Here is a 21,291-nt window from a genome sequence, read left to right on the forward strand (position 1 = left end):
TATTGACCAGCTCAAGAGCACATCGACTTATTCAATTAGTACTACAGGCATATTCATCACACTTATCTTGTAATCGAAGTTAGAACAAGAATGAGTGAGAAAACACTACTTCCAGGTCTATGTAAAAAAATGACTAAATTTGTGGCAGCTGACTCTGTAGAAGTGGCAAAGCCCCCAGACATGCTCTACAGCAGACTCCAAAGGAAAGGGTGGTCTCCTGATCTGGAAGAGACTTTTGATGGAGGCAAACACCAGTTGGGTTTTGAGCGATGTGAAGCATGTCCACACCAACAGAGGTTTTGAGATTAACACTTCCAGGGGCCTTCCACAAACACTGCAATCACATCAACCAGGACCACCTCAGCAACACCCTACCTGTATTTCAAGTTGCTCAAGGGATAAAAGATAGAGACGAGAATATTGCCATAAAACTTGTGCACAGTGATGCATGAGAAACTAAAAGAAGACCCAGGAACTAGAGATAAAGTTCTTTCTATTCTCATTAGTTATCTACTACACAGACACACACATACACACACACACACACACACACACACACACACACACACACACCATTTAAACAATGAGATTTCCAGCCCAGATTTCTCTTAGTAATGACCAAGAATCTTAAAGGATTTCCAGGTGCCAAATAAGCACTTGCAAAGACAAAGAGAGACAGGTTCCCCTTGTTACCTTGCAACATGCCATCTGCGTTCCACCAATAAATGGAGATCCTCGATTCTCCGATTGTTGGCATAGTGCAAACGTTTGGGAAGGTGCTGTTTCATGTAAGGCTTAAAGTGCTGATCTGGTTTTTTACACTGAAATATAAGTGAATATTGGTCTTATGGAGGGAGGTTTTCTACCAAAAAGAAAAAAAAAATCCCAGGCTGTCTCTTGAAAACCATGCTAGCCCAACAAAAGGATGGTTACTAAACAAATGGAACGTGTTAGCCCTTATTACATAATGTATGCTAAAAGCATACAGGTTCCTAGGGAGTTAGACAACTTTAGAAATAAGTCATAGGCTATCAGAAGGGGGAGGAATTCTTAATTACTGACTCTTGAGCCCAAGACTGAAGGCAGTTTAAAACTCAAGGTCTTTCCCAACTGCTTCAAATCAAGGAGTGGGAGGCACGGTGAAAGGAGAGGGGTAGACATGTGCAGGCCTATCTGATGATAAGCTCAAGGGCTTTGAAGTCTCTATCTGGGACCAGGGGAAGTAGAAGATGGGGGCAGATCTGTTTGAGAGTAAGTCAAGATTTGATTAATCATGAGCAAATACTGCTCGGCTTAATAAGAAGAACAAAGCCTCAGTTTGGATCATCGCCAAGACCATTGGGGAGTCTTCAGCTGACCTCGGTCCAGAAGTTTTGAAAGCTTAGGAGAAACAAATACACGGGACTGCAGGTCAGTGAGGAAAATGTTCCTAACCACCCACCAGGAAGGCAAACATGGGCAGGTGAGCGTATCGAAGCTGCTCCAAGGGCAGAGGCCTTGCAACACTTACCGTGAGGTTAGCAATAATGGCTTTAGGGTCATCTGTGCAGAGAAAGGGAAAAAGATTTCAAAACACAATCACAGAGAAAAGTGATTTTTTGTTTTTAACAGAGACTTGATACTTCCACCCCTTTGAGTGTCATTTTGAACAGATGTGTAATTGGGTGTAAGTGTCTCGTATTCTAATAACAGGAGTAGCTAAACCAGTGGAACAAAGCCCACAGCTCTTGCAACGTATGATGCTGGCCTGCTGGTCTAGAAAGGAAGTCGTCTTCCAAAGCTCAAGGGTACTGCTTGGTAACGGGCTTCAAATTTTCCCAAACAGATCCCTGTGCAGCCCTCACATGAATTTACTGACAGTTTCATGCCAGGAACTGATCTGGCCATCTTTAAGGGTCTTTTATCATCCCCTCCTGTTCCCCTGCAATGCTCTGGAACAAGGAACCAATCACGGTGAGATGAGATTCTAATGCAGCACATACGCAGTTTCTGTGGTGATATCACAGGTCTAATTACATAGGTGAACACTCCTCTGCAGCTGTAGGCTCACATGTGTGTAGCCGTGTGTGTGTGTGTGTGTGTGTGTGTGTGTGTGTGTGTGTGTGTTTACTGCCAGGAGACAAAGACTATTTCAGCCTACACTCAGAACTAGACTAAAGTACGGAATGAAAGCTGTATGCATCCTGGATCTTACTGTCAAGGTGGCCCTCTGTGGGGATTGTATGGAAAATGAGATTGTAGGCTGTTTGTTTGCAAAAGTAAAAGGGCACTTCAGTATGTCATTATAGAATCAGGAAAAAGGGAAGAGCAATATTCAGAGGAGACTCTGTGTGTGTGTGTGTGTGTGTGTGTGTGTGAGAGAGAGAGAGAGAGAGAGAGAGAGAGAGAGAGAGAGAGATTCACTGCTCTGGTCCCCGGGGATTGGTGCTTAGTAAGTACTACATAAACACATCTGCTCAAAAACAATAATAAGCATTTGTTGATATTCTACCTAAATTTTCGTGGCTGCATCTAATGGGCAGCAAGCAAGCGATCATGACAATAATATTTGAGTCCATGCTGTGCACCCATTTCTCTCAAAGAGCTTTGAGAGGTACTTCTGTGATCATTCATTCATAATGATAACAGGATGATCAGAATCTTCAATCAGCCAATTAGATTTAGAAGGTAAGGGGGCTTGCACGCTGGAGCACGGTCCACAGTCTCACTGATCCAGCCATGTTCTGAACTCTACACGCTTTGGCCTTGTGAAACAGTCTTCACAGGGGCTAAACAGAATAAATCCATGTCTTTTGATAGTTTAGAGCAGTTCTCAACCTTCCTAATGCTGTGACCCTTTAATACAGTTCCCCATGTCATGACCTCCCAACCATAAAATTATTTTCATTGCTACTTCATAACTGTAATTTTGCCACTGTTGTGAATCATAATGTAAATATTTTTGGAGATGGATGCATGACAAAGGGGTAGCAACCCACAGGTTGAGAACTGCTGATGTAGAGAAATCAAAAACACGGGGCAACTTCATCCACAGACACTTCACAGAGAATTCTTAGGAAACACCAAAGGCATTTGTATGAGACAACAATCCTTCAAGTCTAAACTCATCATTTCCTGAACCCAGGCTATTGTGAATGAGGAAAAGAAGCTGATAAAGGGTGGCCAGTTGCTTCAGCCAGCAACGTGCTTGTCACCATGCCTGACAACCTGAGTTTCCTTCCCAGAACCAACGTAGTGGAAGGAACAGACTAACTCCCACAGGTTTTCCTTACACCTCCACACATGTGTTGCGACACATGGCACTGTTGTGCATCTGTGCTTACCCACATACCTAGGAACACAGTAAGTGAATCCAATTTAAGGGTTTTTTTTTTTCAGGATCAGCAAATCACGGGTCAAATCGTAGCTCTGCCACCGACCGTCACCCTCTGAGCTAGCTCCTTCAACCCTCTCTCTGCCTTTAACTTCTACTGTCTATAAAGATAATGGCAATATATATCCCATAAGGATACTGGAGGGATTAAATAAGAATGTGTCTATATTCAGCTGTAACAACAATAAGACCAAGACTCATCTTTGTACTCAACACATAGCACTGATTACAGATTAAATAAAATATTATTATATTTACACAGTCTCTTATTTAATCATTCCCCACAACCCTTAGTCTATGCGTGAAGACCCTGAGGCACAGTGTGTTAAAGATGCTTCTCCTGTGTCTCAATGGGAGCTTGGAAGAGTTGCATTGTGAACAACAGTATATGGTCACTATTATGCTGTTTCTTGACCTGCTCACTGTCTCTCCCAAAATGAATGGAGAGCATAAAATATTTCACTATAGGTAGTACGACTCCAAAGGTTTCCAATGAAGTTTCTCAGCTATTTAATCTCCCCAATAAATCTACCCAATTTACTGATGTCAGAAATTCTTTTTCAAATAGATTTGCAAATGTTTGCATACACCTTAAAATGCAGGTGCTAAAAATAAAAAGGCTTGCCTTCCAGTTCAAGGGAGCAAAGGTACTGAGGGCACAAAGGACAGAAAAGCACATGGGGGAAAAAAAGGGAAGAAACACCAATATTTTACTGATTTCACAACATTGACCCTGGAATGTGTCCCATTCGTGTCGACTTAGGAACATAACTTTGTCAACTTAAGAGCATAACTTGGAGAAACCTTAAGTTTCCAAAACTTTAAACTTGATGTCCATGGCTTATTATTTTGAGGTTCTGTTTTAATATAGCATGTCTCAAGTAAAACTACATATATGCTTACAAACATAAAATATATATGCTCAGATGAAAATGCCCTTATATAACATGATACCAGGTATAATTAATGTATACAATGAACAAAGGCTTTATAAGAATATTGAAAAGCTATCTAGTTTTCGCAATCTGGATGGCAGCAAGACAAACCAGAAGTTCATGGTAGTGGCATATCATACCCTGAACATGCTAAACACGTTAAAGCAAAGACTCATAATTTTCCTAACTTTTTTTTCCAATTTTTCAGAGTAGTTACCAGTCTGTAAGAACGTAGTATTTTTCCTCTCATTCATTCTGTAGATCACTCTGACAAATAGAAAAAACTCTCCTTCCAGGAGGCACGGAGGATCTTTGAGGGGACAGGCATTGGTTCTGTCAACCCAGAGACTTACCTCCACCAAAGTGATCAACATAACCTTGAAACCAGAAAACTCTCCCACACAGATAGATGCTTATATTGTAAATATGCTTAAAATTAAGTGCAATCTCCACGTGATAAAGCCAAATGCAAGTGTTGGCACATGCTGCTCTGTGCCCAGAACCACTGTAAATAACATGTGTTAATGTGCACAACAGTCTTCATAGGTAGCGAGGCTTCTAGTGACAGATCAGAAAGTTGAAGCTCAGCTGGGATTTCTTTCTCAAGCATTCTAGCTGCGGAGAACAAGCCATTACCTCTTCCACTTACTATTAGTTGACCTCAAAACCAACTTACATTTAAGATTATTGGGAATCTTGGGTCGAATTCTTCCTAGAGTTCCAGGTACTAAAGTAATATCATCCACGTTAGTCAGATAGTTGCTCAAGAACTCAGTTCTGTCACATGTCACGTCTTCCATTCCTATGGGATGGAAACACATGCACACACATGTACTGTTAGACAGTATTAAAATTAAAATCCTTTAAAAAATGTACAGTCACTAAAAATAGCATTGTAACATTTAATTAAATCTCTAATTATATTCCAGCAAATTAGAGGAAAACATCACGACTGAGATTATTCCAATGTGACATTTTAAAGTTGTATCTATATATTCTTTATCCAGAACATTCATTTAACCATATCACCCCATATGCAATAGAGGTTGAAAATGTGTCACCTCAGTTATTACTTTGAGTTATTGAAGCAAGAACAGCAACACCAAAAGCCATGCTTAAGGTCCAGTGAGACAGCTCAGTGGGTAAGGGTCCTTATTCCCAACTCTGACCACCTGAGTTTGATCCTTGAAGCCCACTATGGTGCTGAGAAACAACTGACTCCCAAAAATTCTATTCTGACTTCTACATGAGTGCTATTCACACACACTCTCTCTCTCTCTCTCTCTCTCTCTCTCTCTCTCTCTCTCTAAATAAGATAATGTTTGAAAAACACAAACTATTGACAGTCATGATGAAAAAGATTATTCTTTAATTGCTTGAATCTGTCCCCAGCAGGGTAAGGGACAGGGTGGCACAAATGACTGGAACATTCACTTCTACTTCTCTTTTGCAAAATGTCATTTCTGGGGCTGGACAGAAAGATAGCTCAGTGGTTAAAAGCACATACTGTTCTTGGAGGGGGATCAGAGTTCACTTCCTAGAACCCATGTCAGACCAATTTCAGCTGCCCATAACTCCAGCTCCACAGGGATCTGACGCTTCTGGACACACACACACACACACACATTTAAACAATGCTATTTCCTGCTCTCTTTCTTTCTAGAATGTCCCCTGCCTTAAGGATATAATCACATCACCATCTTCACTGGTGGCCTTGGGTGTTACTGACAAAACAATACTGGCAAGAGTAAATGGAGGAAAGAAAACTAAAGTCATTCCATATGACCACCAAAGGGAAAAACAAAACATTGAGTAAAAACAAGTTTCAAACAACACAATTGGAACCGGAAGGGTAGCGTCTATCACACAGAAAAGGTCTAGTGAGAAAACAAAATTTAACCAATCAATGTTCATTCCTACCCACAAATCTGTTTTCTGCCTTCTAGAACAAGGGAAATTTGCAATTTTTAAAACTAATTTAAATCCCAAGATTATAGACTCTAGCAGCTCTACAAATCTAAATCCCATAGAAGTCTTTATTGACATTTTTAGAATTCACAAGTTGACCCAGAAACAATGAACATTTACAGTGCAGAGGTTCCCCGCACACTGGTGACATCCCACTCCTATGGCCTTACTCTCTGAAACTCTAGTTTTCACGTAAATAATCCAAAACTAATTACTGGAAAGTTTCAAAAACAAATAATTTACAAATTTTAAATTTCCATTCTAAATAAGATAATGAAATTAATTGTCATCGTTTTCCATTTTCTTCAAGATGTAAGTCATCCACTTAGCCGATGTAACCACATAGCAGCTAGAACAATCATAGTTATGACTCAATACAGCATACTCTAATTGAATTTTTATCAATCAAAAAGTATGTATTTTCTCACTAGGGATTGTGGTTAATTTTTACTATGTCAGATTTATAAATGATATTTTATCACAATTACAAGTGTATCAGAAAGGACAGACAGATATAGTACTATCTGCAGTCTCAGGCATCTACTAGGAGTCTTAGAACGTATTTTCCTTGGTTCAAGAGAGAGCACTTAATTGCCTTGTATAATCTAGTATGTTAATATTCTCTAAGAGGGAAAATGAATGATTTTGTAAAAGGTCTTAAGGTTTTAGAGTAAAGAAATGTAATCCAGAGTGGTCAAGATCTGGTAAAAATCAAATTATCACTTCTGGAGATCCCAGGTCAATCTCTTTTTTTCTTTCTAAAATGTTATTATTACTGTGTACAGTCATCATAGAGGGTGTCCCAGTGCATATGTGGAGGTGAGAGGACAGCTGGATGGAGTCTGCTCTCTCTGTGTTCCTTCTGGGGACTGAGCTCAGATCACCAGGTTCATGGCAAGCACCTCTAATCACCGAGCCATCTCAGTGGTCCTCACTTTCTAGTTCTTACAATCAATTAGCATGAAGAAAGAGCGAAACCTGTTTTAACACAACACAGTCATGTGTCTTTTCTTTTAACATGGAGACTTTCCAGATGAAAAAGTTCAAATAATAAACAGTTTTGTGTTCTAGTAAAACATTACCCCAGAAAGGGAAAAAAAGAAAAAAAAAACCCTCCAAAAACAGATGAATGGAAGATGGAAAGAATCTTCTATTTGTGACATTTCAACACTGTCACTTCTGCAGTTTTAACATTGAGCAATCACCCTTGCTTACAGCAACCATCAGGCAAATGTGCCCTGGGTTCCTCTCTAGTATCTCCTCCCCTCCCCTCCAGGCTGACTTCACCTGTGTGGAGCCAGTGTTTTCTGTCTGCACATAAGGGACTGAGATTTGCTGACATAGATTACATACAGCATCCAAGGTTCTTAAGAGCCATGATGTGATCTGAGGTCCATTAAAATTCATTCCGTCAAAGCCCAGGACCTGATAGAGTAGGCAAGCTACCTTTCAGAAAAAGGTGACTTGGCTTTTCCAAAACTAATGGATCCACTTGTTTTAGCAGTCTGCACATTGAGACAGGGTTTTAGTCTGCGTGCGACCTTTATGGTGCTGTGACATGTGACTCACTGGGACCTTAGATGTCTGCAGCTAGCATGTGAGCTAATGCTCTCCACACTTCTGGGCAACTTAAATTGAATTAGTGTGTCATATGCTCGCCATTTCCACCCAGTCTACAACTTTCCACTCAGCCAAACTAGTAGAGAATGATCTTGCAGAGGGTATCATTTAATCTACTCAGGGAAGCAAGTTAGCATCCACAAAACCCACCCTTTACCCCAGTTTCTCAGATCTTCTAGAATGCTCTGGAAATAAAATCTCAGGAGCCAAAATAGAACCAGGGAGGTTCACTAACTATTATTAACAGAACTGCCAAGAAGTCCATCAATTTTTTTTTATACTCTACTAAAAGGGAAAGGCCTCAAATTCCAAGGTCATTATTATAATTCGCAGTTTGAGAGTTTCAGAACATAGGTGGCACTCTCTAGAACTGAGTCTACATGTCTGTGAATAAAAATGTTCTCCAAAATCTCAGTTGATACTGAATATGAAGCTCTCTCTCTCTCTCTCTCTCTCTCTCTCTCTCTCTCTCTCTCTCTCTCTGCTGGCTATATTTCAGAGTATAAGAAGGTGCTATGTAGGCTCCTGGGACAAAAAAAACCCTCAACAGCCTTACTCAGCCATGAGTCCTGTCAACGACAAGGACCAGTGTGGCAAGATAGCCCCTGCATGTAATAGTGGCATGAACTTTATGAGGGTAATCAATCACACTCTACTTGGATTTCAGGCCTGCTCCATAGTAGGAAACATGTCTGGTAATATGAATCTGGCCAAGAGAACATGACTGATGAGCGACAGGATCCAGGGGTAAGCCAAATGTTATTATTTAGTTAAGAGAACATAGTGTCCAACTACCCTCTACACTTGTATTTCTATATCCACAGATTAGTGCAGCTCTTAGATCTCACCAGGGTTTGTTTGTTTGTTTGTTTGTTTGTTTGTTTGTTTGTTGTGCAGTGGGCAACAGTTAATGAAGAAACTCACAACTTGACAAACTTCAGAAAATAAGTTTCTGGAGTACTCAGCCATAAGAGGAACATGACTATCGCAACCCAACGACTCGGAGTCTATCGCAGAAGACAGGGTGAAAGCAACGTAAGAGCTAGAGATGGAGTCAGGGCAAAAGAGAAACCATGTCTTCTTCTAGATATGACAAAACCACTGCACTCAAAAAAAAGAAAAAAGAAAAAAAAATCACAGCACCTGTGGTTGCCTGCACAAGATCAGGACAGTCAACACTCCATTATGAGGGGGGAAAGAAACATGAGTGTCCATTCTAACTGAAGCGCTATTGACAGTTAGTGAGTCTTAGGGAAAGGAGAATCCGTTTTCTTTAAGAATGTAACCCCCAGTAAGTCTACCATGTTCCAAAGATGGCCCCACACTACAGTCTTGGATACATGAGTAGCACAAACTGGACTTAGTGAATTTAAAAAAAAAAAAAAAAAAAAAAAGACACAAGGATGGGAAGAAGTGTGAGAGGTGGAGAGGCTGGTTAGATCTGGGAGGGGTTAGTGAGAAGGCTGAATAAAAATATATATTCCAGATAGTCCCTGAGGCCTTAGCTCTATAATCATATGATATTTATGGTTTCTCAATTGCCTCAAAAAAAATACTCATGAGGAAAAAAATGTTTTTCTAATTTAAGAAGTATTTTAGAGAAACCATCCCTACGATGGCATGGTGGCACACACCTATGGTCCCAGGTGCTGAAAGACTGAGACAGTAGAATAAGTGTGTTTAGTGTGTCTTGGGCTATGTAGTGGAAGAAAGGAAGGGAGGAAGGGAGGGGGAGGAGGAGGGAGAGAGGGAGAGAGGAAAAGAGGGAGGGAGGGAGTGATGGAGGGAGGGAGGAAGAGAGGATGAAAAAGGAGAGGAGCAGGAATGAAGAAAGAGGAAGAGAACAGGCTACTGATCCCTTCTCCTAATAAGTTCCTGTGTTGAGTCCTTGATTTCAGCCTTGGATTCCCTCTGAGAGCTCCAGGAAACCATGTTTCTAAAATGCCATAGTTTTGACAAGAGCTCTATATCTCTACCTCCTTCACATATTTAGAAGTATTCATTTAGCTACACAACTTTGTACACTCCTTCTGGAGATATGTTTCACAGAGGCAGAAGCCTATCACCTGCCACGTTGAATTCACAGAAGAAGTCATTCCTACCACATGTAAACTGTCTGCGAGACTTTAATAGGAGACAGATTTTTGCAGCAAGGCCTCCCCTGCAAAGAACATGGGAATGAAGAAATCCCTGGGTTTCTCTAACTTTTGTATCATGACCTAATTTCCTTCCCTATCCTGAAGCAAAGGGGGGGGGAGGTAAAAGGAAGTTAAGAAGAGAATTTTGGACTCAGAGAGCAGGGGTTCCTTTGTTCAATACCCTGGGAAACTTCTGACTTTTTAGTTTGCTGGGTTGCTCAGTTGCTTTAGCTTCTTGAGACAGGGTCTCACTTTGTAGCTCTAGTTGTCCTGGAACTCACTCTATAGACTAGACTGGCTTCAAACTCACAAAGATCCTCCCAAGTTCTGGGACTGAAGGGATGTACCACCACCACCACCCTGTGAAGCTTCTCTCTTAATAGCAAAATGAAGCCTTACCATGGTCTCCAACAAAGATAACATTCACACAACGGTGCAGCTTGAGTTGTTTCAGTCCGTCCATTAACTGCCCCACGGTCTTGTCAATCTCCCTCAGAGGATTTGTCATCTGGAAAAGGCAAGTCAGTCCTCACGTGTTTATTTATTTATGTATTTTTACCTTTCCTTTCAATTTCCATAGTTCTTCTACCCTTAGAACATTCTGGAAAGAAAACTTCTGGCCCAGAGGCAGAGTTTTGTCAAGGGAATATCCGCCCCCCCCCCTTTTTTAATGGTAATAAGCTATAAGTAGCTTGCAGTCTCTTGCAAGAATAAAAGGCTCTCCTTATCCCATCCCTTGTGAAATATTTTGATATGAAAATGTCACAAATTACTAAGGTAAATCCTTTTTGAGGTGCAAAATGGCTTTTCCATCATGTAATCATAATCTGTAAATCCAAGAATTTTAAGAGTGAGTAGAAAGTCAGATGGAGAGTGTAAGTCCTTTTTTCTCTGTGTAAAATCACCAGACTTTGAATGATAAGAGAGAGAGAGAGAGAGAGAGAGAGAGAGAGAGGAGCTCTGAGGGAATCAAAAGCATAAATACTGGAGGATTAAAAAGATCAACTCCTGGGAAATGAATTAGAACATCGTTAATAAAACAAGATATGTTCCAAAGACCTTGTTCCAAAGACCAAAACTGCCGACCTCAGAGAGCTACCAATCTGCTTCTCAACTTCGTTGTTTTCCTACAGATGAAATAAAAATTGACAAGAATCCTAACAAGCAAAAATGAACCTCGGAATTCCTTCTAGTTAGACTAATGAAATACAAATTCCCAATTCTTCTCCCAGCAACATTTCCAAAGCCCAAGAAACCCAATCCACCATCTCCCACTGTAGCTCCCACGGAAGTCATGGGCACTCACACAAACGTAGGATTGCCTCCGAGGTCTCATCTCTGATCCTGAAATGGAAGGTTTTAAGAAACCTCCCACCAGACAAACACCATACACTACTTTAGATGGATGTTACAGCTCAGCTGACAACCACACACATACATCCAAGATAACCAAGATGGAGAGAAGAGGCCTGGGCACCAATTCCAATCAAACACACACATGCACCCAAGATAACCAAGATGGAGAGAAGAGGCCTGGGCACCAATTCCAATCAAACACATCATGGCGTTTGCCATGTGAATCTTCTCGGATGAGCCATGACCTTTTCTTCTATCATTTCATCCGTGATACAAGGTAGAGGGGCCTCTTTTCCTCACAGGAGTCAGCATTTCAAATCACAACTGAGAGCTGCAGAATGAGATGTGCCACAGAACCTGAAGGGACTAGCAGATGTGCGCCTAAGTGGTATTTGTCTGGCAAACACACTGTCCTCCAAGATCCATGTCTAGACATAGAAACACAAAATGCATAACACATGTCTATCCTTGGCACTGAGTTATTTTCCTTCATTCAATGGGACAATTCAGGTAAAAAAAAAAAAAAAATCCAGAACTTAACTTCTTAGCGATCAGGTTCACAAGGAAGAATCTGCCTCATGGGAATTTGAAGGTTTTGAGAGAATGAATAAGCAAAGGTTCTTTTGAATGTAAATGTTAAAAGAAAATTCTGTTACTACCATTGTGGGAAAAAAATATGCAGCTGTCTGCCCATAGTTTTCTCTCATCTACACAAGACCTCTGCTGAGCTCAGAAAGTATACACCACTCACATAAGTCAGCATTTTTACTGTGTTCTAATCTGCATTCTTTTAAAAGATTTGCCCTATTAGCTTCTGAGATTCTTTTCAATGATAGAATAGCACCAGAAATCACAATAAGTTTTCTTCCCAGGCAGAATCAATAGCTCTCTAAGCTGTCACTACCGCCTAAGTAGCAACATCCCATTCGGGGTCAACTAACTTTAAAGAAGATGAAAGTATCCCTTTTTTTCTGTGGTACCGAAAGTGCAAGATGTCTTCCCATTGCTGTTAACCTCTAAAGTACCAGATGGTCCTAGACTCAGAGCCAAGGAGAACACAGCAGTTCTCTTAAACCTTACCCTGACGACTTTCAAGCCAAGGCACCAAAGACAGCCTTCAAGTCAGACCTGCCCACCACAGAGGTTTGGAACAGGAGATAAACTTACTTTGTCCTGACGTGTTTCCGCTGTATAATGATCCATCCTATGTAATTTTCTTCTTCTTTTCTTTGGAGGAGCAACTGGTCTTTCCTGTCTCCTCTTAGGGGCAACTTTCCTCTTAGGTCTTTTAGCCGGAGTAAGAGGTGAGCCATAACTACTCTCCTGTACTGGCGGATAGAGATGTCTGTACTCAGAAGTCGCCTGTCCCTCTGGGACAGAGAGGAAAGCTCATACTTTTCCATCTGGGGTCAGCAGAGTCTGAGTTGGCAAAACTAAGTCCTCCTTAAGGGAGAACACATTGGAGGGAGAGGTGACTCACGGCCCTCTATAGAGAGAGGCCTCTAACCCGGGTCTCAACGTGGTCACAGCTTCATTGCTGATACCAGGATATGATGTAAGAGGATCTAGTTATTTGGACTGCCCTTGGCTGAGAAGCCAGTAGTATATGGGTACATTTGAAAGTGATATTAGACAAGCTCTGTGATTCCTGCACTGGGGATAGACTGATTCCTCTATGGATAAAGTACTAGCTTGTAACCAACCAGACTCAAGGTCACTTGGTCACTTCAAGGTGAGAATGCGAGGTTTAGGTGGTTCCAACTCAGCAACTGATGGACACCTATGTGATCACACCACCAAATGTATCAGAGGGTTCTCAGCTTGCATGTTCAACCAAGGACAAATTGAAACTAGAATGACAAGCAGTCCGTCCTGAATGAATTCATACACATCAGGACTTTTGGCAGGAAAGAGGACTATGTGTTTAGAAATCCTCTTGAAAAGACCGCACTCAGACTCTTGCTGTGGGAAGCTGGCCCCCTTTCTGAGGCAACAACGGTTCCATAAGTATTGTCTGGAAATCCGGAGAGTAGCAACCTCTAACCGTCAAGTGAAGGAGAGACCCCAGTGCTAGGAAAACCAGCCCCTGATTTGCTAATGGTGCAAAGGTGAATTAAAGCAGCAGGCCTTGCTGTCTACCTAGCTACCTTATTTCTTGGCAAGACTGTTCCAAGAGCCACTGGGATGCAGGCAGGGCAGGAAGAAGAACGGTGTTAGTGTAACCAAGGGGGACATCTGCCATGCTGTTGCTCTTTTCGCAGGGCAAGCAGCTGCACGAGCATTTCTGGTTCTATCTCATCCTCTCTCTCCTGCAGAGCGATCAGAAGTCACAGCCCTGTAGACTTTGGTTTGGTTTGCTTTGGTTTTAATGCTTCTAGTTTAGGCACGTCTCCATGAGAAGAGCAGGAAAAAGGAAGAGGGTTTTTCCATGTCATGGTCACTGAGTACATTCTGCGAGCGCTCGAATACTGCCCATCAAACTCTAAGCCATTTGCAAGAAACTCCAACATTCCAAAGACGCCCAAAGAGAACCGTTCCAATTGCAGCAGGTTAGAAGAGCAGAAGAAAGGGAGTGTAAGCAGATGGAGTTTTTATCCAATCATTACAAAGGCATGTTTCTCCTTCTTCGGATGTTAGGGGTAGATGGAAAGCTGTTTTCACTGTCCAGCCATACTTCAGCCTGAATTTAGAAGTTTTAGCCTGAGGTTATTCAGAGAATGGGAGAGGGGCGGGGTGCAAATTTCCCTGCCTTTCAGAAGGATTCTTTACCATCTGAAGGTAGGGACCAGCCAGCCAAAGCTCTGCCTCTAGGCCCAGAAGAGCAGCCGAACAACATGTCACAGAGAAAGCATAGATCAAAGAGACCAAAAAAAAAAAAAAAAAAAAAAAAGATTGTGCCAATATTCCAAAGCAAGCATATTTTGAACATTCACCATTACACTATGAAAGCAGGAGCAATACACCATTTCTCCAAACTGTTAGCCCCGTGTTTGGCCATCTCAGTAAATAGCTTTTGAGACTCACCCTGAAAAACAAGTGTACTCAAATATTAAGCAAATAAAACACAAACGTCAATTGAATTCATCTTACTGTGCCCTATAGCACTTTGCTACTTAGCCTCGTTTCCATTCAATTTCTAATGGCAAAATTCTTTTCCTGTTCCTTGTCAAAAGTTACATAAGCTTCGTATTCTTTCATCTAGTGTGTGCAGTGCTCCCGTGCACACTTATGGTCTCTGACAATACACAGGTGTTTATACGTGAACGTAGGTGCTTATGATAGACAGGGATGTGAGCCAATCAAGCTTATCGCATGAGAAAGGTTTGCTGGCTTGCCTTGGCTCTAGTTTAGCAGAATAAACTATTTTTTATCTTGTTTCAGGAGAAGTTTCTTAGACCCATGAGAAACAGTTGAAATCTGAAAATGTCCTTTTCTTTATGAGAACATGGTCAGGCTATGAGAGTCTCTAGGACATATAATCAATAATGTTTACCCAGCAATTAGCAAAGAAACTCCAGCTGCAGGAAGTATTAATACTGGGGGAAAAATGAGAATACTTACAATTCTTAAATCAAAAACACTATTGGAGGAAGGCTTGTATGTTTATAAACAATTATGGACATAAGAAGCCATCATTGTGCCAAATTAAAGCATTCTACACCTTGCAACATTTAGTCATTGCTCAGCATTTCAAGACAACTGGGTTGTGTCTTATTCAAAACGCATCTGTTTCACAAGGTAGCTATAACAAAACCACATGTATCAGAAACCCAGAGATGTCCCTGAAAAAGAACACTTACTGCTAAGCCGTGGGATTTAGGGTATCAAATGTGTTATAACTACTGTGTATTGTTTAGAGCCAGCTCTTGCCACATAGGTGATGTTTCCTATAATTTGAACATAGTTATAGGTGGCTTTTCTGGTTCCTCTGTTCTGTGGGAAAGTTAGCTGGTTCTGTGGGAAGGTTCACAGTCTGAGAGTCTAACACAAATCCTCCACTTACCAAGAAACTTAAACAGCTTCAAACCTCTTCAAGTACCAGCATTGACTTTCAAAAGAATGGCTATATCAATACCAATTCCTGGTTTTTTTTTTCTTTTAAAGGATATTATTCCAACAAAATTGGGCTTTTTAATAGAGCAAACACATGGAACTAGTTAGATGTTTAGTGGGGTGTATTTTTTTAATATTTAAAAAAAATATATCTGGCTCCTTCAGATCATCTTAAATTCATCTCAAAGATAAAACAGCCATTCTTGCTTTCTGTGTTTCATGTATGCAGATGTTTATCTTATTTTATCATTTGTATTTCATAATCATGCAATAAGGCTTAAGCCTCAAAAGAATGAAAGAGCCTTGGATTTATACGACTTCCGCGATTCAAGACAAACTATGAACAGTTTGATAGTTATAAGTTTCTACTACTTTAAAAAAAAAAAATTCACCAGCCCCTGAACTGATGTTGTACCATTCAGAAATCCTTATGTCTTCTTAGTGTTCGCTGCCTTTGTTTAGACACAGAGCAGTTTGTTCAGAACTGCTCCAATAAAGATACATTTATCTGCAATCTTCAACATACTCCTATGCTGAACACAGTGAATTGGGTTACAGCAACTGTGCCATCGTGGGCTTCCAGAGAATTGGAGACAGTAGCCATGAACAAAGACTCTTTAAAATAATTTTCTCAGCTTACATCAGTATTTACATCGTTGTAATGACCTCGGTGTCCCATGGCAAAAATGAAAAGCATTTAAAATATTTTAAAAGTTTGACTTGCAGACTTCGGCATATTGCAAGAGCTCTACACTGAAATGTTAGGAAGAATTCCATCCTAAATCCATGAGAACAATAATAATATCCTGGACCTGACATTCTAGTGAATTGTACCTTAAGAGCACTGTCTTCCACTGGGGTGTCTGAGGGTAACCAGAGTGTCACTGGCATCATTAGCCACAGGCCTTCAGTGGATCATCTCTCCCATTTAAGAATGCATTTTATCATCTGCATCTCTGGAGGACCCATGGCTTCTCAGTATGGACATCTATGTCCAAATACCCCATAAAATGTATCTCTCCTATGCCGGATGTCAGGTTAATCATGATAAGGCTACTGGGGCTGATAAATAACTTCCCCACTGTGCAAGCATTTTAAGGGAGTTAAAATTTAGTTATGGTGTCTTGTGTATCAGGGGTTTCAAAGATTCCTTCTGTCCTAGCCAATGGTAGCCAAATCTTCACCTGTTCTACTGATGCCTTTCTTCAAGGCTACAGTTTCCCCTATTCCCCATGGCACCATGTTTAGCATATGTTTCTATATTAAAGCAATCTGAAATAAAGTTCCTGTAAGAAAAACAAGTGCATTTAAGGGGTTTTTTTTTAAGTTTTTAGTCTAAGTTTTGCACATTATTTGACAATTTTAGATTTGAAAATTCCCAGACTTTGTACAAATCCTAAAATAAGGTTTTGGAAGTTAGGTGGCCTGGGAACACAAGTTCTCCTCAGGCAGATGGTAAACTACTAACCTCAGGGCCAAAAGGGCCGTACTTGTGTCCAGAAAAATCAGGCTGCTCGGAGTAGAAGGCATAAACTGAAGGCCTGTGGGAAAAATCAGAACCAGCATCAACCCCGGGCTACACAGAGCAATCGATATCACACATAAAACAAACAAGCAAACACTTGAAGGGGGTCAGGGAGCACACAGGAAGGCAGCAGAAAGAAAACAGGAGAAAGCAAAGCAGAGGAACACAGGAACATACCAATGTCATCATGAAACCCATCACTGAACCCTAACCTAAAAGAACTTAAAAACAAAATCCTTCCAACCAAATGAGTCTCCCACCCATGGTTAGTAGGATGATGGAGAACTTTTACTTCCTCTTCCACTGAGCTGCACATCCACACCACTTCCCACTGTGGGAACTGGCAAGTGCCACTTCAAAGCATTAAAAAGTCACAATGAAAATATTCAAACATCACTGGGGACTCTGATCCTTACATAATGGAACACGATGGCCACCATCTGAAAGAACTGACTATATTCAAGGGGATGGACACTCAGGCTTAATGCCTCTCATTCCTTGAGATGCTGAAGATTGACTCCTTTATCAAAACCAACAGCTTGCTTCAGGTCCGATGAAGTCACCAGGATTAACAGCTGGAATAATCCATGTAATTAAATGGTCCCCTGGTAACTGGAACCTTCTTAAGGAAATAACTTAAGGTTAATAAGCACAAAACTTTGAATAACGTCAATCCTTGGCTGTGCGTCTGTGTCACCGTCCATGCATCTAGTGATTTGTCCAGCACTAGGCCAAGATGGAAAGGTCCTGAAGAAGGAAGAGACAAGAAGAAAGGAGAACAAATACCTCTCATTGTCTGGCAGGGAAAGCCACTGAAGGATAGTTAGGATTCTCCGCTCGTGAGGGATGCTCCTAAAGGGGCATAAAAAAACCAAAGCAAATCTATCAAGAGCAGGCACACATAATTATAAGACTGACAAAAGGGGTATAATCTTCATCCACAATGGCTTTTGTGTTTAAACTGCCATTCCTCTGTTGAACAAAATTACCCTAGGCCTGGTAATAGCATTAGGAGCTCTTGGCTAATACAAGACAGTGCCCTGGGCTGAATACTGTTAGGATGCTAGCAAGCTAAGCACTATCTTGACATGAGAAAAAAATAATCGCTCCCCCTCCAACAAAAAACACAAAATGTTCTGCTCTAAGATCAGACTATAGAGGCTAATTCATGTTTAATCCAAACTGGCACTAGTTTTATCATGGAAAATTATTGGGTAGACCATTAATTAACCCTTAGTCTCAGGGAACATCAGCAAGATGGCTGGGAAAAAGAAAGATCTTCACAACCATAGTAAATTACTAGGGTTAGGGACCCTCTCCCTTTACCTGCCATCAACACCCATTCCCCCAGATCCACTAAGCTCTACTCTTAGGATTTTATACCCCCCCCCCCCGAATCCTCTCTGTCTAAAGATGACCTCCAAGACCACAAAATCATGCTTACTATAAAATAAATCCTGTCATAAACATATTGCACCAGCATTGAACAAATGTGGCCCTGCTTATTATATCCTATAAAGGAAATCAAAAGAGACTAGGCAAAGCCAGGTTAATCACTTAAGGAATTTAATCCTTTAGCCTTGGAAATCCGCTGTATCAGAACAAAAATATATTTAATTGCATATTTTGAATTCTTTCCTCACTTACAAAGAAAAAAAAGCCAGTGTCCCAGCCTATTCATGTAATTTATTTCTCTATTTACCTGAAAGCTGCTTTATTTTGTGTGTATGGTGTCACACCACACTTATGGACTCCTGGCATCAGTGGAGAAATACAAGGTAGCAGAACACGGGTCAAACTCAGAATGCTCACCCTTTGACATAATAGCAGTACCTATCCATAAGGTTATTGGAAGGATCCAAAGAGATATGTAAAGTTCTTGAAATCATTCCTGGCTCATAGAAAGGGTTTAGGAAAATGCTAGTTTTTAAAAACCAAGTTAATCAATGTTCTAGCATGGAGGGGGTGGGGCTTGCCAGCCTCCACTCCTCACTGAGGAGCTAATAGTTGTGGGCTTCTAAAGGGAAGAGTCGGTTCCCTTTGAGGCTCTGACCTCTGCTAGTTCAACAATGCCGGAATGGATGGGCTCGCGCCCATGAGTATGTGGGCAGCATCAATAGCAACAAGTGGGCTTGGTGGGTAGGGTTTTTAAAACATAAAAATAAAAAAGTCATGAAGTCGGGCAGGTGGAGGGGTGGGGTGGATCTGGGGGGAGATACAGGAAGGGATGGGAAGTAAATATTATCAAAACATAGCATAAGAAATTATTAGAGAATCAATAGAAATGTTAAAACATTCTAGTTTATATAATCATGTGCTGGATTTCTAGTTCTATAGAAAGATTACATTCATCCGTGAAATGTATATAAAAGGTACAATACGATTAAGGCCTATTATAAACACAGATACAAGATTCTTCTGCCAAAAAGACTATGGTAGGAGTCACTCTCCTCTATTTGAAATGGAAAAGCAGAGGATTATTTTATCATTTCTTGAGTAGAAGCTCCACCACCGGGCTCCCACCTACCCTCTAGTGTTATACGTGCAACAGTGAAGACTCTGGAGTCAGTCCAGCCTGATGGGAGCTTGAATACTACATTTAACAACTTCAGTCTTAATGCTCTGATAGCTAAAACAAGGAGTTGGATGAGGTTGTCTCTAAAGTTTTCAATGTGCTTTGGAAATAACCTCACAGATTAAAAAAAGATCTGGCCCTTAGGCATGAGTGTCACAAACACAGGGCAGAGAATTGTAAAGAACCTGACCAAGGGCCAGCAATGTCAAAGCAAAGGAAAATAGGAGGTGCCATTGTCTCCAGCAGCATTCACTGACAACAACATAATCTCAAGAACAAGTCCATAAGACACCATCACACACACACACACACACACACACACACACACACACACACACACACCACAAACCTAAGAAAGCAAAGGCACCTAACAACTAGAAAATGAAGGACTGACTAAATGAAGAAATTAGTGGTGAGAGGCTATGTTGTCTAGTCAGTGCTTAAAGAGTTAATGAGAATAAAAACCAAATACCAGGGCTGGGGAGATGGCTCAGTGGTCAAGAGCACTGACTGCTCTTCTGAAAGTCCTGAGTTCAAATCCCAGCAACCACATGGTGGCTCACAACCATCTGTAATGGGATCTGATGCCCTCTTCTGGTGTGTCTGAAGACAGCTACAGTGTACTTACAGATAATAAATAAATAAATAAACAAACAAACAAACTTTAGACTAGAGTGAGCAGGGCTGGGTGAGTAGGCCAGAGAGAGAAGAAAAGGTGTCTGAAGAAAGCTACAGTGTACTTAAATATAATAAATAAATAAATCCTAAAAAAAAATACCAGTTATTGGCTGTTCTCTCAGTACTAAGGAACCTAATAAAGCGGTCTAAAGAAGTTAACTCATTCTGTGCCCACAGCACCCTAATTATAATTCCTATTTAAAGATAAGACTATTGATTTGTTGAAATGGTCAGTCACATGCCCAAGTCAGTCACCTCACAAGTAGCAGAACTAGGATTCTATTCTAACTAAACACCTCTGTAGAAAGGGGATTATTGCCTCTAAGAACAGACTCAAACAAAGGAACGAAATGCAGTGTCAGCTGGGGATGATTTTGAAATGAAACACTATCATTTAAGAGCAAGAATAAAATTCTAGAGTGGAATAAGAGACTGTGCTAAAAAAGATGGCCTTTAAAGTCTAAACCTATGGTTTGAATCTGGTTTTATTTAAATTTAAAAATTTTTTTTCAAAACGGACTATATGTAGATTCCCTTGATATATATTCCCTGTAAAAGTGAGAAGCCTGATCATATTTTATAAAGTTATAAAAAGCTTCAAAGGGGTCAGGGTTGGAAGTAAATGAGCCTGCTCACTTCCAGGACATGGAGATAAAAGAATAGCTGGAGAAGCAAAGACATCTTGGGAGCACACAAAAGCCACCTTCTTCTAAGTGGTTTCAAATGGGTGGAGAAAATTGTCATTCAAAGACAGAACACTGGGCCTTTTCAAGGAAGCTTTGTGGCAATTCCGGGGGGGTAAGGTTGAGGACTAAGTATTAATTATGTTGTTGGCTCCTCTCCGTTCTGCAGAGCAGAATTCCCACATGCGCATCCGTGAGAGCCAAGGGTTAAAATCTGAGAAATCTGTGGGAGATTAACTTGGTAGACAACAGAGCATTTATATTAAGCAGCATCAGTTGTAACCTAGCTGCACGTACCTCTGAAGCCAGGGACCGCTTTAAAAGGGAAAAAACAAACTACCTCTAAAGGGGCACCTGCCTTAGCTTCAGATCACTCAAAATACTTCA

At 40.9% G+C, this 21,291-nt stretch overlaps 1 protein-coding gene across 13 annotated transcripts in view; it reads right to left on the bottom strand.

The window, feature by feature from the left end:
- Enpp2 (ectonucleotide pyrophosphatase/phosphodiesterase 2) overlaps window positions 1-21,291 on the bottom strand; it is a 113,889-nt gene that overhangs the window by 26,318 nt on the left and 66,280 nt on the right. For 10 of the 13 annotated variants that reach the window (NM_015744.4, NM_001285994.2, XM_006520598.3 and 7 more), the window contains exons 10-15: window positions 17,755-17,820; window positions 16,912-16,984; window positions 10,434-10,542; window positions 4,985-5,110; window positions 1,511-1,542; window positions 694-821 (exon numbers count right to left, since the gene is read on the bottom strand). In NM_015744.4, the coding sequence (NP_056559.2) occupies window positions 694-821; window positions 1,511-1,542; window positions 4,985-5,110; window positions 10,434-10,542; window positions 16,912-16,984; window positions 17,755-17,820 (534 nt within the window). Of the gene's footprint in view, window positions 1-693; window positions 822-1,510; window positions 1,543-4,984; window positions 5,111-10,433; window positions 10,543-12,557; window positions 15,321-16,911; window positions 16,985-17,754; window positions 17,821-21,291 lie in introns of those variants that run through there. The other 3 variants (NM_001285995.2, NM_001136077.3, XM_017316507.2) reach the window with 2 other exon arrangements.

This window comes from Mus musculus, chromosome 15 (assembly GCF_000001635.26).
Source record: "Mus musculus strain C57BL/6J chromosome 15, GRCm38.p6 C57BL/6J".
Taxonomy (NCBI): Eukaryota; Metazoa; Chordata; class Mammalia; order Rodentia; family Muridae; genus Mus; species Mus musculus.